General features: G+C 47.7%; 1 protein-coding gene across 2 annotated transcripts in view; it reads right to left on the bottom strand.

The window, feature by feature from the left end:
- Positions 1-3,758: 3,758 nt before the first annotated feature.
- The window catches only part of CPED1 (cadherin like and PC-esterase domain containing 1), a 581,247-nt gene continuing 568,604 nt past the window's right edge, over positions 3,759-16,401 (bottom strand). For both annotated transcript variants that reach the window (XM_073652067.1, XM_073652068.1), the window contains one exon: positions 3,759-6,507. In XM_073652067.1, the coding sequence (XP_073508168.1) occupies positions 6,331-6,507 (177 nt within the window). In that variant the 3' untranslated portion in view covers positions 3,759-6,330. The remainder of the gene's footprint in view (positions 6,508-16,401) is intronic.

Here is a 16,401-nt window from a genome sequence, read left to right on the forward strand (position 1 = left end):
GAGAGAATTTCCATAAATTCTCTGCTGTTTTTATGCTCTGCTCTCAGTAAATGTCAGTAATCAATGATTACTCTGCCCCACAGAATCCTATTGCATTTTGGTACAAACTTGATGTACATCTAATAAGTACAAGCTATTTAAAAAATCCATACATCAACCTGAGAGTGGAATTTCTTGAAAATGTTTTCTTATTTAAATTCATGAAATAAATATGTTTCTGATGAGTGATGAAAGGTGTTAAAGACTTATTTTAATATTGTAGAAAAATCCTTCAGGGCATTCACAATATGAAAGTGAATACAATATTTTGGCAGCTGGAGGGGAATGCCATCAAAGCAGAATAGTAAGTAAATACCAAGGATTTACATAATTTATTAAAGGTTGATGATACTGGCATCACTATGAATGCATTAGAAGAATAGCTCAGCGGGAGCATCAGTCACCCAGACATAGTGGACAGACAGAGATATAAGCGGGCAGAGGCCATCACACCTTAGATGCATACCATTAAAGGTCACAGATACTTGCTGAGGTCCGCAGGCACTTAAGATTACTAAATGTAACATTTAAAGGCAGCTGGCAGAATTTGATAAATCACTTCTTTAATCTTTGTCTTTGCAGTAGGGAAGATGTCAAACCTGAAAGCATGTAGCAGTCAAACGATTCCTTCCAAGTATACAGCAGATGCCGCAGGGGCCTCTTTATTCTGTTTCCAAAATAAAATAATCCTTTAAATATATACTTACACCAATAAATAATGCTATTAGTATTAAGGCAACATATGTCATGTTACAATAAGTGACTGCTAAAGGCAAAAAACACATCGAGAAAAAAAAATTGCAATAAAAAAAATCCTTTTAACTGTGATTCATTTAAATGGAAGGTCAATACGACATAGCATACTTTATATGATTATCGCTTGTCATTGCGAAAATACATGGCAATGTCCAACTCCTTTGAATAACAGTAGATTTTATTACAATTAGAGACAATCATATGTTTTACAAACAGCAAACCTTGTGGTCAGGCAGAGAATTGCAAGTGGAATTAATTTTTAATGTTATAGGGATAATCTGGGACTTTACTTATTTTTTCATATATTACTAAGAACTTAATGGCACTACCTGCCTGTTCTGCATGGCGATGATCTCTGCTGGCTCAGAGCGGTCACAGACTCCTCTCTCCCTCTTTTCTGTTTCTGGTGATCTCACAACAGAGCAGCTTCCTCTCTTACGCTCTGCTCAGTCGAAAGGGAGTCTCTACCGATGTCATTGCTGGGAACCGGCAGGCAATCAGCATGACGTTAGCAATGACTCCCCATTAACAGAGCAGAGCGGAAGAGAAGGAGCTGTTCTGTTAATGTGAGCTCAAAGGAAGCATGAGAGTCACCGCCTGAGTCTGCAGAGGTTGTCAGCAAGCAGCACAGGCAGGTAGTTATCAACTACCAAACAGTAAGTTCTTAGCTCCATGCAAAAAAAATAACCAAAGTCCCGGATAACCCCTTTAAACATCAATGACGTAAGATAAGAAGATACATAAACTGTGCATTTACTGCAGGGTAATGGTAATGTGTCATTACATGGTGGTCATTCAGATCCCTATTTCCATGTAATACATGGACAGCTCGAGCCTAACAGAGCAGCTCCCTGTTCTGGTTTAGAGAGAGCGCTCCAGAGTAGGTTTTTGTGAGGGGAGGACACATGTATAGAAATTATTTTTATGAGACAAAGAAACCGCTAAATAAATGGTTTTGTATCAGTGCAGAAATAAATTAATTTTGCTAATATTTTTTTTAATATAAAGGCGCACCGGTTCCACATTGGTGTCTCCACAGCAGAGAGCGTCTTCCCCCTTCTTGCGTCAGTGAAGTGATGGAAGGCCTCTGACTGACTGGCCTTAGTTCAGTAGCAAACCCATACTCCAACATGGCTGCTTCAGAGATAGAGAAGGGGGCTGGTTTACGCAGATGATCCTTACAATATGGACTGTGGGATTTACAGAAACATCTGAATATCCTGATGTGGTTGTGTCTGCACCCTTTGTAGACTATAATAAAAAGTGACTGTGCATGTAGGGAACGGGACTCGACACTCATGTTTTTATCTGTGAATTATATATTTATTGATCTTTATGAGACAAAATCAACTCTGATCTCATACATTTGCTTTTAATCGTACATTTAATTTTACAGATACAGTACAATAATAGTCAGAATTGACAGAATTGAAACACGAAACTAGCCACAAATCTCTCACCAGCTGCGTTCTGTTATTTACTAGTCAATTGGCTAATGAAGTAGACAAAATGGCTTTGTTTTATGTTGTACAATACCAGGTAATTGGAGACTATATGGGCATTTTACATCTGATCACAAAATGTTAGCCATTTAGGTCTAATTACACAATTAGACCCTCTTTCATACCACCTCATAAAGGGAAAAAATATACAGACTATTATAAAACTGTAATGTTTATCCCCATACACATTTCTAGTACACATTTTATTTACATATAATATACAGAGAGATAATTGGTTGCATTCAGGTCATTTTCTAGTTGTGCTTGTACCTAACCTTGTTGGCTTTATATATCCTGCACTATGAATTTGTAGTCCTCAAAGATGGCATGTGTTGCATTGAAATCACACAGTTTTTGATGTCTTTTTTTTAGCCAAAGCCAGAAGTCAATCCAACAGAAAAAAAAGTTTAAAGCCCTAAAGGCCTCCATACACATTAAATTGTAGCCAGTCGAACCCACCAATTCGGCCTGCTCTGATCGACCACCTAATGTGTATATGGCTTCATAACTTTCTCCCCACAGATACTGTTTGGAAATATAACAATCTGGCAATCTGAATGAAAATACTTTGTCCTTTTGTTCTTCAGGCAGACAAGTTACACCCAGAAAAATCTGGTAACCAGTGGCATACCACTAATAGCTACGAACCATGAGACTGCTATGGGGACCGTGAATGTGACAAGTGCCCCCCTCCATCACCTGGCACCACACTTTCAACAGTATCTGGATGCAAATATAGTTGAAAACAATGATGGAACATTTTGCTGTCAGCTCCTTGTTCCATTATTCACTCTGCGTCTGTGCTCTGACGTTTCAGCGCAGCAGGTGCAATGACGTCACTACATCGCTATGCTCTGCGGAGCTTCAGAACACAAGCTGTGGGAGAGCAGCAAAGGTGAGTAGGTTTTTTTTCTACTATTATTATTATCATAGAGTACATTGTACGGGGATATACTGTGCATGAAGGATATACTGTGGGGCCATCATACTACGTGTAGGGTAATATGGGGCCATCGTAAACTGTGGGGAGCTTTGAGAACCATCAGCTGTATATTGGGTGATTGTGGAGGTGATCATACTGTGTGTGAGGCTCTAGGATCCATAATACTGTGTATGGATGAGGTGATGTGGGGGTGATCATACTGTGTGGGAGGGCTGTGTGGGGCAATTAAACTGCATAGAAGGCTGTGGGGTGCTATCATCTGTGTTATGGGACTGTGGAGCCCTCATACTGTGTTATGGGACTGTGGGGGTCATCATACTGTCTGTAGGGTTATGTGGAGCAATCATAAAGTGTGGGAGGATAGTCTGGCTAAGCAAACTGTGTTTGGGGCTTTGGGATCATTATTTTGTGTGGGGGAGTTTGATGAAGGAATGATCATACTGTGTAGGAGGGCTGTGTGGGGTCATTAGACTTTGTGGAGGGCTGTGGTGTGCCATTATACTGTGTGGAGAGCTGTAGTGGGCTTTACGCTGTGTGGAGGGCTGCAGGGGGCCATCATACTGTGTTTTGAGACTGTGGAGGCCCTCATACTCTGTTGTGGCACAGTGCGGGCCCTTATACTGTGTTGTGGAACTGTGGGGCATTTTTATTGGCATCATTTGGGAAACTTGAAAGATCATAGTGCACTATACTGTATGTCCCTCTCTCTGTCTCTCTGTCTTGAAAAGTTGGGAGATACTGTAACCTTCTGTGATTATGGCTTGCCTACTCTGACAAATATTTTTTCAACTTTTTTTTGGGGGGTGGGGGTTGGGAGGAGGAGGATGTCCAATTGGGACTTCTGCTATTGGGTCCCATGATTTCTATGTATGCCCCTGCTGGCAATGCTTTCCTCTGATCTCCACATAGATAACACACAAATGCTCAACCTAGTGCTCATTGTTAGTATTAAGGTTTCTAATGAACCTATGCAAAAGACATTGTGAAGGGAGGGGGAGCAAGGTCAGCTGTGACATCAGCTATTGTGATTGGTGAATCCTGTGTAATGTGGTGCGGTTGCCATAGGCAAGCTACTCATCTTTTATGCCCCAGCACACTACATGAAGATTGGGGTTCTGGCTGGGTGTGTGGACTTTGTCTATGGGGGCGCTACGCCCTTGCAGGCTGTGTGATGTCGGTGACTTCGGCTGGGCAGGACCAGATGTTGAGAGGTTCAATGAGGAAGACCACCAGTCAACAATAAACAATTTTTTACTGAACAGTAACTTGGTGGGAATTTTGTACAATAGATAGTGGGTGCAAAACTTCATGAGTGTTTCCTTTACTAGATGGAGTATCTTCACACATAATCTCTCTAACTCTTCTAGGCTTACTTGCTTCTGTCCCCAAATTCCTCCACCTTTATCACAACCCAGCACAGACTACAGTTCAGTAAGTGAGAGTCCTGCCCTCACCCCGCAATTACGTGTCCTTCTTTCCCCTAGGGGAGCTTGTTTGCCACTATGGCCGTTACTTAGCTTCTCTGCCTGCTGACGCTTTGGAACTACTACCCGGGGAACTCTCTTCATCTCACATTTCCTGTTCCGTCCTGGCTTGTTACCTCTCGGAGTTTAAAACTCGGGGGATGTACTGTTAGGCATCCTGTCCAAGGACCCTTCTCCAGTGCATCACTCTTTCTTTCTGTCGCTTTTCCTCGTCTCTATTCTGGATCTTGCTCTCCACTGCCTCGGTCTCTGTTGACGTCAGGGACACCCACGTCACGTGGCTCTGCAGACTAGTCAGACCTTGGGTCTGCTTTCACTGCAGGCTTAGCCCTATCTGAACTCCTGACAAGAAACTGTCTCTGTCCCTTCACTTTAGCCCCACCAACTCTGGGCTGGTCCAAGCTATTAACTCTAACTCTCCCTACTGTCGGGCAGAATGCAACACTGACACCAATAACGCATGTCACGATACAGATAACACATTACAATAATACGCGTGTCTTCAAGGGCGCCTGTAGGCACTATGTCCATCTCCTTACATCTATATTATCAGCTGAGTATAGAAATGTTACCCGCCATTGTATTCATGCCTCTACTGATAAGAAAACTCCTGTAAACTCTTCCTGAAAGGACACCCAGTATGACTCTAGAAAGCTCCATTAGCCATTGTGTCAATTGCACTATTTTTGTTTTTTAAGAAAGATCGTAAAAATACATGTAACATAAAAACACGTTTTAAATAATAAGTCATTTTCTAATTATAACTTCCCTTTAAGGCATTCATTCAGATTTCCCATTGCTTTTGAATCCACTTTGCTTTTGTTAAAAAAAAAAAACTCCATAAAAAATGTTTCTTTCTTAATAGCATCAGCCTGCAGAAAAAAAATTAAAACTTACCTACTGGACCAATTCTGCTCCTCCACTGTGCCTCTTGGGAGTCATTATTATGTCATATGACCGCTGCAGCCAATCAATAGCCGATAATTGTCTGTAGTCTTCATTATTGTGCCAGAGCAGACTTCTACTCTGAAGGAATAGAGAAAGGCTGCATACCATAAGTGGCTACTTACCTACCAGAGACACAGCACCAGCATTGGAGATGCGGCGGTGGTCCAGGAGGTAAGTGTGCAGGAAGTGGTTGTACAGTGGTGAACAGCACCTTTAGGCCTAAAAGGTTCTACATTTATTAAATGGTGGGAACATTGGAAAGGGGCATAACACAAGTACCGTATATCTTTCATAATATGAACACTTTTTCCCTACATTTGTAATATGGAAAACATTGTGCATTTGAACTGCTAGACGTGTATTGTTCTCAAGTTATTGCAACAATCATTAATATTACCACCAAAGCAAAAGTAATAGGTGTTCCAGCAGATGAAGCAGATGAACCTTTTATAATACCATTGATAATATGTAAAACTGTCAGACACTGCACTCCATCACCGGGCAGAGAAGAACTGTATGAGGGATGACCCCTGTGTACGTGCAGATTCCGGTAGTGACTGTATCCTCCAACTGGTGAAGCTTATAGTCTGCTCAGTCTGCACCCTGCAGTACAGGGAGATATCGGGCTGTAGTATAAGTCTCCTGTCTAGTTCCTTGCTCACGTACACATTCGGCTGAGAAGGATTTCGGAATAAACCTGATTCACTGGACCCTGAACATGATATTGTGATAACTGTGACAAATTGTCATGAACTAGGGGGAATATTTTGTCACCAATTGTGTAGTTCTTCATTAGCTTCATTTTCTTTTCTTTTTCTTCATGGGATTTCACAACCTAAATGGAAGAATGGAAACATAAGATAAGTCACAGTTGTTTTCTTTAACCCTTCTGTGCCTGTTAGGAAATTATTGAGTAGTAAGTGCCAAGTACAGATGGATTTCTAAATATTTTATTATTATGGAAAGACATGATTAGAAGAGAGCTGCTTCCCATTGTCTATACCAATGGTTTCTGACCAGGTGGAATCTGTCTGAAAAAGACGCTCATAGTTTAACAGCTACTCATTGTAACTAGAGTTGAGCAAAAAGATTCATGACCATGTTGGAAGTTCATGGCCGCTGGACCAAAGCACTGTTAACCTCTTAAGGGGTAATCCAGGATTATATAATTTTTTATGATGGGCATAAGAACTAATAGGCAGTTGCTAACTACCTATCTGTTGTGCCCAGTGCCGATCTCTGCCAGCTTAGAGTAGTCACAAACCACTCCTGCCGGCGAGTTAGCTGCTCCCGCTATGGTCATGTCAACAGAGCAGCAGTTTCTCTTCCGCTCTGCTCTGTTGACAGTCCGTGACTGCCGACGTCATGATGATTGACTGCCGACATCCCACTGGCTAACTGTCAGGAGCTGGCTGTCAATCGGCATGACGTGGGCAGTCACGCCCAGTTAACAGAGCAGCGCGGAAGAAGAAGAACTGCTCTGTTGACATGGAGATGCTGCATCACGTCAGGAGTGGTCGGTAACCACTTTTTTCCGGCAGAGATCGGTGCCGAGTACAACAGGCAGGTATTTAGCAACTACCTGCCTGTTAGTTCTTAGGTCCATAGTAAAAAAATGGAATAGTCCTGCACAACTCCTTTAAATGTGCTGACATCAATAGCGCCACATCTGATTAGTAGGCCCAGCGCAATGTCATGAAGGTGTTCTGTGATTCTTTTCACTCAACTATAATCGTAACTTCATTTGTCACCTGCTATGACAAGGTTTAGACTAACTTCAACTACTATTAAGAAACAACACTCTCCTATTCTGAACACGACACTAATTAAAGACAGTTGTGCAGATTGTTGGAACCCATAACCAGCACTGTGGCCTATTTATTCATTTAATTATCTGGCCATCAACATCATCATTATCATCATCTTGAGATAAAATTGAAATAATCCCTTGAGGCTAAATCCAGCATTATAGATAACGGCTGTTTAAAATTATCATGTCTTAAATGCCAATTTATTGTACAGACGTTTGCTCTAGACACCCTGGAAAGAAAAGCGACAACTGCACCTGATTAGCACGGCTCATTTCACAAATTTAAAGGGGTTATCCAAGGGTTAAAAAAACAAAACAAAACAGAAAACAAAAACCTGGCAGCAGGGAACAACACATTGCAACCAGTCTCCAGTATGACACATCATTGCTTCTGGAAAGTGAACACGGGGGTCCACCTGGGTATCGGTGCAGGAGTGGCAGTTGTTTCTTTCAAGGGGTTGGCCACCTTTGGGGTCAGTTTTTTTATATTTAAATGCATGTACTTTGGGCTAAAAAAACATTTTGCATTTTTAAAATTGTATTCCTTGTTTGACTTCTATAGTCTCTGTTTTGCAGTCTCTGTTTTTGACTGCAGAATGAGTTATCTGAGTATCTGTCAGTGAGCTAGTTTTGATGGTCTGATGAGAGAGTTTGTAACTCTTTTATCTGTCTTTTACTGACTTGTTCTCAGATGATTTCTAACCACAGAAAACATCAAAGTAGGATGTGCAGGGAGACAAAGAGCCTGTAAAAGCCAAACAGAACAAAATTTTTAAAGCACCACTCCTTTGTTTTTTTAGTATTTCAGCGCTGCAGTGGTGAAGCTAATCTAAGTTCCATAACCCTAGTATTATACTTACCAGCTGCCATCTTCATCTGTTCCCAGCGCCGCACCGATCTTTCGCTGCTATCTTGTGACCGCAGTTCCTGACTGACCACAAGTCAGAGGTAATGGTCACAAGCTCTCAGTGTAAGTCTATGAGAGCCTCGTTCAAACACTGGAGTGATCCGGCTGGTCACAACCTGCAGAAGACCGACCGGTGCGTCACCAATAACAGATGAAGACGGCGGCTGGTGATTATAATACTAGGGGCAGGGATTGGGAACTTAGATTATTAGCACCACTCCAGCACTGAAATAAAAAAAACAAACATTCGAGTGCTGCTTTAATAAAACCCAGTTGCAAAGATGATTGTATAATACTAAATGCATTTAAGTAAAACAACATTTCCCCAGAGGTGGACAACCCCTTTAACTCTCAGATAAATCTTTTAACGCTATTTAAGCCTTTCTTCATTCTTACATTCATGTATCAAGACTGTTACTGTCAGTCTCAGGATGAGACTTAAGTTAAGAGTGACAGCCAAAGAGATGAGCGGCAACCACAGAGTACTCCCATTACAATTGTGGTCAAAGTGTGCCCCAATATGCATGCTTGCCAAAAAGAGCAGCCATCGGCACCTCTACATACCACTAGGAAGTAACATACTATTGTGACACCCCAGGGGTCTGGTTGCCACAGTGATAGAGATATTACGTCTGAGAGCAGGTGGGAGGTCCTTTGGTCAGGGATCCTGTGCATGCCACACCTCCTGCCCAGTCCTGGGAGGGGAAGAACTTCCCCTATATAAACCTAGGGCTGAGGCAGGGTGAGTGAGTAGAGAAGAAGTAGAGACAGAGAAAAGAAGCAAATATAGGAACAGAACATCAGGAGCTCTGTGGGAGCAGTGTTACAAGGAGTCAGGGGCTGGCAGCTGCAGAGCTCGCCCTGACTGAGAAGTTATCACCGGACCCGGAGTCCGAGGCTGTGGGAACTAACTCCTATCCAGCAGCAGAAACCGACCGGCAGGGGATTGCAGGCCCTCTGGCCCAGAAACCCGAAGGCCCCGAGTCACCGGCCATACGGGTGAGCACCACACGGTACACTCAGGGACGTGGGCTACTTATACCCGCCTCTAGCAAGGTAGCCAGAAGAGTACAGTTAGTTTGGGAGGCCTACAACTCCGCCTGGCCAGGGGAGATCCCATCTGCTCAAGGACTGACCAGGCCCCAATCGCTAGCCAGTACTCCGGGAGGGTCTATCTTTGTCACCAGTAAAGACCCTGAACTACACAGTACCGTCTCCGAGTGGTTCCTGCTACCCCCATCATCCACGTCGGCTGCCCTGAGGCCATACCCCTCCCGTTGGGGGTTATACCACCACGCTGCATAATCTCACCACCGGCCTCAGCGGTCTGCCCTGCAGCGGCGGCTCCAAAGCTGCATTCAACGGGTGGCGTAGTCGTCCTACATCTACTGCTAAATACAGCGCCACTTAGTTTGACTCCCTGGGCACGGACCGGATCACCGCCACGAGACTACAACCCTCAACAGATCCGGCTCCGGGTAAGCTCCTGCGTGCGCAACGCAGCGCGACACAGGCCCAGGGGCGCGTCAACTTTTGGCGTAGTCGGCAGGATTTCGTGCCCGCAACCACCGGGTACTGCGTTCCTGAAAAAGACTGTGAAAACTTACCCGTGGTGAAGATTCCCGCCATCCGGCGCCATCTTCCGCTTTCTTCCCGCCATCGGTGGAGTTTTCCCGCCATCCGGCGCCATCTTCGGCCTTCTTCCCGCCATCCGTGGAGTTTTCCCGCCGTTGGACGCCATCTTGAGGACGCCGCGCGGGAAGAAGAGGGGCGTGGACTCCGAAAGCGTGCGAGAACTGAAGCCCCGCCTCACGTCCGGACGTTGCGTAAGGTCCTGGAAGGAGCCCAGCAGATGCCGACGTCACAGGAGCGCGACGGAAGGTCCTCAACCCTGACGATCCACTGCAGAGCCGCGGCCTACGGAAGAGGATCATCGCAAGGTAGGCCACGGTCCACTAGGGGGGAGAAGGATGTCGGATACGGAGGAGAGCTTCACCGCTCCAACCCCCGCCAGCGCCACCGCTGTTGCGGTCATGCCTTTCACCATGCCCTATATCCCGGGGGCAGCCTGGCTACCCCAGTACTCAGGGGAGTCACATACCCTGCAGGACTTTAGAGAAAAACTGGATAGCCTCTTCCAGGTGTACCCCCTCACAGAAGAGCAAAAAGTGAGCATCCTGGTGGCCCAATTAACCGGGGCAGCCCAAAGGGAGGTAAAGTCCTGGCCACCTGGGGGGAGGACTGTCGCAGGGATACTAACCCGGCTGAGGGACACCTTTGATACCCGCACCTCAGCCGAGATCAAGCTTAGATTCTACGGGTGCAAACAGCGGGCACATGAGAGTATAAGGGACTATGCCCTGAACCTACAAGAGGCCCTGAGAGCCATTAAGCAGACCGACCCTGACGGCGTGGGAGACGAGGACAGGCTGTTAACTGAACAATTTATAGAGGGTTTATATTGCAATGCCCACCGAACCCAGTTGCGGGCAATGGCCTTACAGGACCCTCATCTGGGATTTGCACAGTTCAAGGACAGAGCCATCCGGGTGCTCCGAGAACCGGCACCAGGTGGCGTTGTGACCCACAGACGCCCCACTACCACTTACCACCAGGAGGCGGCGCCCTTGTCGGCAGGGCCTGTGGGAGCTGATGCGCAGGCTTTGAACAATGACTCGGCTCCAGACCTGCACCATCAGGTCCAAGAGCTAGCTAAAAGCGTTGCTGCGCTAACCCGAACTGTGCAGTCTTTACAGGTTTCCACTCCAGGGAAGATCCAGCTGGCATCCGGACCGGAGGACATCCCGTGGCGTCGACCAAGGAGGACCCCACCGGCCAGAGGAAGACCCAGCGACCGATACAACGAGGACGGACGACCCATCTGCCGCCGCTGTAATCAACCCAGACATATGGCAAGGTACTGTCCTTTAAACTGGCACAACCTAGGGTAGAGGGCCAACCCCTAGGAAAAAGATCATCAGGCCCATCGAACTGGCGCGACAAATATGTGGGAGGACGTCCAGTCTTGCCTGTGGTACTGGATGGCATTCCTATGAGTGCCCTACTGGACACCGGGTCACAGGTCACCACCATCCCGTACGTGCTCTTCAAGCAGTACTGGAATGACTCGGATATTACCCGCTACCCTGACGACGACTTGAGTATCATCGCCAGCAATGGTCAGCCCGTGCCACAGATCGGATTTAAAGAGGTGACCATTAAAATTGGTAGAGTTGAACTGGCAGCACAGGGACTGATCATTGTAGACATTGACAAACACGAGAGTCACCCAAAGATAACTCTAGGAACTAATGTAATTGAAAATTGTCTTGCAGAGGTGATTTTCCTTTTACAGCAGGTTGCCAAGAACGCCAGCTCCGGCGAGCAGCGAGTGCTCCAAAAAGAGATCCGGGCACTGATGCGACGGCAACAGGTGGAACTCTCCGGCGGTGAGATTGGTAGCGTGAGAATGTGTGACCCTTTCCCTATTGCCATGCCCCCAAAAAGTGAAATGATGATTTGGTGCCGGGCAGCTATTGGTCTGAGAGGTAGAGATTACCAGGCAATGGTAGAACCAGTTTACTCAGACAGTAGGCCCACCATCTTGACAGCACGGGGGGTGGTTAATGTACGCCATGGGAGGGTGCCCGTTCGCATAATCAATATCGGGAAGAGGGAAGTGTACCTGCCCCGGTATGCCACGCTAGCCAAATTATATACCATTAACCAAAATGCTATACAATCTGTGGAACCCTTGCCTCCATCTCACCCGGAGGAAGGTAACGGCTCTAAGAAAACAATGGAGGACTGGTGTCAGCAACTACATTTGGGTACTGACTCCACTCCCTCACACCAGAAACAGGGAGTCTATCGGGTGGTTCAAGAGTACGAGAGAGTGTTTAGTAAACACCCGTTAGACTTCGGGCGAGTCAAGGGGGTAGAACACCACATCCCCACGGGAGACCATCCTCCCATAAAAGAGAGGTATCGACCCGTACCCCCTGCACACTACCAACACGCCAAGGGGATGCTTAGAGACATGAAGGAGGCTGGGGTGATCAGGGATAGCTGTAGCCCCTGGGCAGCTCCACTAGTCTTAGTCAAAAAGAAAGACAACACCATGAGGATGTGTGTAGATTACCGGAAAATCAACCGTATCACACACAAGGATGCGTACCCCTTACCAAGGATAGAGGAGTCTTTGGCTGCTTTAAGATCTGCTAACTTCTTCTCTACCTTGGATCTCACTAGCGGGTACTGGCACGTTCCTGTAGCAGAGGCGGACCGGGAGAAGACCGCATTCACCACCCCGATGGGACTTAGCGAGTTTACCTGCATGCCGTTCGGACTCTGCAACGCACCAGGAACCTTCCAACGATTAATGGAGTGCTGTCTGGGCCACAGAAACTTCGAGACGGTCCTGTTGTACCTGGACGATGTCATCGTATATTCTAAGACTTATGAGGACCACCTGAAACACCTGGCGGAAGTGTTCGAAGCTCTGGCAAGCTACGGCCTAAAGGTGAAACCCTCCAAGTGTCACCTCCTGAAACCAAAGGTGCAGTACCTGGGACACGTGGTGAGCGCTGACGGAGTGGCTCCCGACCCTGATAAGATCACCGCAATTAAGGAATGGCCAAGTCCCTCCAGTGTAAAGGAAGTGCGGCAGTTCCTCGGGTTGGTAGGCTACTACCGCAGGTTCATCCCCGGTTTCACCAAAAAGGCAGCTCCTATGCAGGACCTCCTGATAGGCCAGTCCCGGAAGGCCAAGAACCAGAAGCCGCCCTTCAGATGGGAGAAGTTGGAAGAAGAGTCCTTCCGCCAGCTGAAGATGGCCCTCACGGGGGATGAAATCCTGGCGTACCCGGATTACAGCCAGCCCTTTATCCTCTACACCGACGCAAGTAACATCGGGCTAGGAGCCGTGCTGTCCCAGATCCAGCAGGGGAAAGAGCGAGTAATCGCTTACGCCAGCCGAAAACTGCGACCCACCGAAAGAAACCCTGAGAATTACAGCTCATTCAAGCTAGAGTTCCTGGCAGTGGTGTGGGCAGTCACCGAACGCTTTAAGCACTACCTCGCTTCTTCCCGGTTCGTCGTGTACACGGATAACAACCCGTTGACACACCTGGACACGGCAAGACTCGGTGCCCTAGAGCAGAGATGGATGGCCCGCCTGTCCAACTACGAGTTCACCATCAAATACCGGGCAGGACGCTCCAATACCAACGCGGACGCCCTGTCCAGGATGCCAAACCTACCGGACGTAGGAGAAGATCCAGAGGGACTGGAAGAAGTCGAACTCCCCGCGTTTCACCATCATGGGACTATCCAGTATTCCCATCGGGTAAGGAGTAAGCAAGACGCTACGCTTAACCCCTTACCTCACTACAACTGGGCGGAAACGCAAGACAGTGACCCTGCCGTCCGGCTGGTGAAGGAGATGCTGACTCGGCCAGAGGCTCGCCTTGACCCAGATGCTCCGGAGGAAGCCAAGCAACTGTGGGCAGAAAAGAGTAGACTGTTCCTTTACAAGGGGAAGTTGTGCCGCAGAATGGTTAACTCCCGGACGCATGAACTAATCTGGCAAGTAGTGGTGCCACGAAGAGACGCAGCCATGGTGATGGAGGCATACCATGACGGGGCTGGACACTTCGGATGGAAGAAGCTGGAGTTCCTGCTGCGCGAGCGGTTCCACTGGGTAGGCATGAGGGGAACCATCGAGAGGTGGTGCAGAGACTGTGGCCCGTGCAACCTAAGAAGGAAGGACCGTGCCAGCCAGAAGACTCCCCTGCAGTCCATCATCACCCGGCAGCCATTGGAACTGGTAGCCTTGGATCATGTAAAACTGACCCCAAGCAGAAGTGGCTACGTCTACGCACTAACCATCGTGGATCACTACTCCCGGTTCTTGGTTGTCGTCCCCGTCAAGGACTTAACAGCTCGAACAGCAGCTAGAGCCTTCCAGCAGCATTTCTGCCGTCCACACGGGTACCCGGACCAAGTGTTGACAGACCAGGGACCTGCCTTTGAAGCGGAGGTCTTCCAAGAATTCTGCACTCTGTATGGCTGCCGGAAGATAAGGACGACACCCTATCATCCGCAAACTAATGGACTTTGTGAGAAAATGAACCAGATGGTAATGGATCTTCTGAAAACATTGCCCCTGGAAGAACGCGGTCTGTGGCCTGAGAAGCTGCCCGATCTGGTGGACCTATACAACCACATCCCGGTAGGTTCCACCAACTGTACCCCGGCTTACCTAATGAGGGCGAGACCTGGTAAGTTACCTGTTGACCTGGAAATGGGAGTCCTGACACCCGAGGACACTTCACCAGAAGCAGACTGGGACACAGAGAGGCAGCAGCAGTACCGGAGGGTACAGGAGAGCGTGGAGCGAAGTCTCTGTCAGGCTAGGGAAAGACAAGAGAAAACTTACAACCAGTATGCTCCCGCTGTTCCCCTGGTACCCGGAGAGCAGGTCTTGAAGAGAAAAAGACGGCTCCACAAGTTGGACGACCAGTGGGAGAAGGACCCGTACACCGTACTGCCCTCAAGCCACGACAACCCAAAGGTCTGTACCATCAGTAAAGACGGAGGGGAAACCACGACCATTGTATCCCGGGATCACCTGAAGAAGTGTCCCGAACAGCTACGGAACCCTGAAGAGGAACAAGAAGACCCTCGACCCGTAGAGGAAAGGGAAGACATGGTTAGTACTGTGCTCGGAGACTTCCCTCGGTCTTGGACTCAAGTCAATGGCGCAGTTGTGGTACCCGTCCTCACGTTCCTCCAACCAGCATCCCAAGCACCTACGGAGCGACAGGTAGAGCTGGAAGAGCAGCCGGTCCAGGAGGCAGAAGACTCCACACAAGCAGAACAGGAGGATCAACCCTCTGCTTATAGTGAGCCTGCCGTACCCCTAGTGAGCCAAAGAGCCGGTAGACAGCTGCCCAGTTTACCCTTGACAGCTCCTACACCCTGTAGTTCAGGGCTAGACAGTCAGCTCCGTAGGTCCACTAGGGCCACTAGAGGCCAGTTACCCGCACGTTGGAGGATTTGAAGTGTTTAAATTGTTTTATTTGTGATCACCTGTCTGTTACTTGTAAATAATTATGTGTTTCTAGTTATTTTTAGGAGTCCTTGGTGAATTTACCGGGAATCCTTTGTACATAGTTGGAGCGTAACCCAGGACGGACTAAAGACTGTTAAGGACTCGGGGTAGGACAGACCCCTACCTGGTTACGTCTCCCTGTTTTGGTGAAATGGACACCTTGCTTTTCTTCAAAACTGCACCTGGTTGCGGACACGCCGTAACCATCTTTATGTGTTTTCTTATTGTATTGTTATTGTTATACCTTGTTATGTTTTTCCAAAAATATGTTTAGTCCCGGAGTACTAAATTTCACTAGGGGGGAATGTGACACCCCAGGGGTCTGGTTGCCACAGTGATAGAGATATTACGTCTGAGAGCAGGTGGGAGGTCTCTTGGTCAGGGATCCTATGCATGCCACACCTCCTGCCCAGTCCTGGGAGGGGAAGAACTTCCCCTATATAAACCTAGGGCTGAGGCAGGGTGAGTGAGTAGAGAAGAAGTAGAGACAGAGAAAAGAAGCAAATATAGGAACAGAACATCAGGAGCTCTGTGGGAGCAGTGTTACAAGGAGTCAGGGGCTGGCAGCTGCAGAGCTCGCCCTGACTGAGAAGTTATCACCGGACCCGGAGTCCGAGGCTGTGGGAACTAACTCCTATCCAGCAGCAGAAACCGACCGGCAGGGGATTGCAGGTCCTCTGGCCCAGAAACCCGAAGGCCCCGAGTCACCGGCCATACGGGTGAGCACCACACGGTACACTCAGGGACGTGGGCTACTTATACCCGCCTCTAGCAAGGTAGCCAGAAGAGTACAGTTAGTTTGGGAGGCCTACAACTCCGCCTGGCCAGGGGAGATCCCATCTGCTCAAGGACTGACCAGGCCCCAATCGCTAGCCAGTACTCCGGGAGGGTCTATCTT

Source organism: Phyllobates terribilis, unplaced genomic scaffold (genome assembly GCF_046119375.1).
Source record: "Phyllobates terribilis strain yellow unplaced genomic scaffold, ASM4611937v1 Scaffold_11__3_contigs__length_659146591, whole genome shotgun sequence".
NCBI classification, from domain to species: domain Eukaryota; kingdom Metazoa; phylum Chordata; class Amphibia; order Anura; family Dendrobatidae; genus Phyllobates; species Phyllobates terribilis.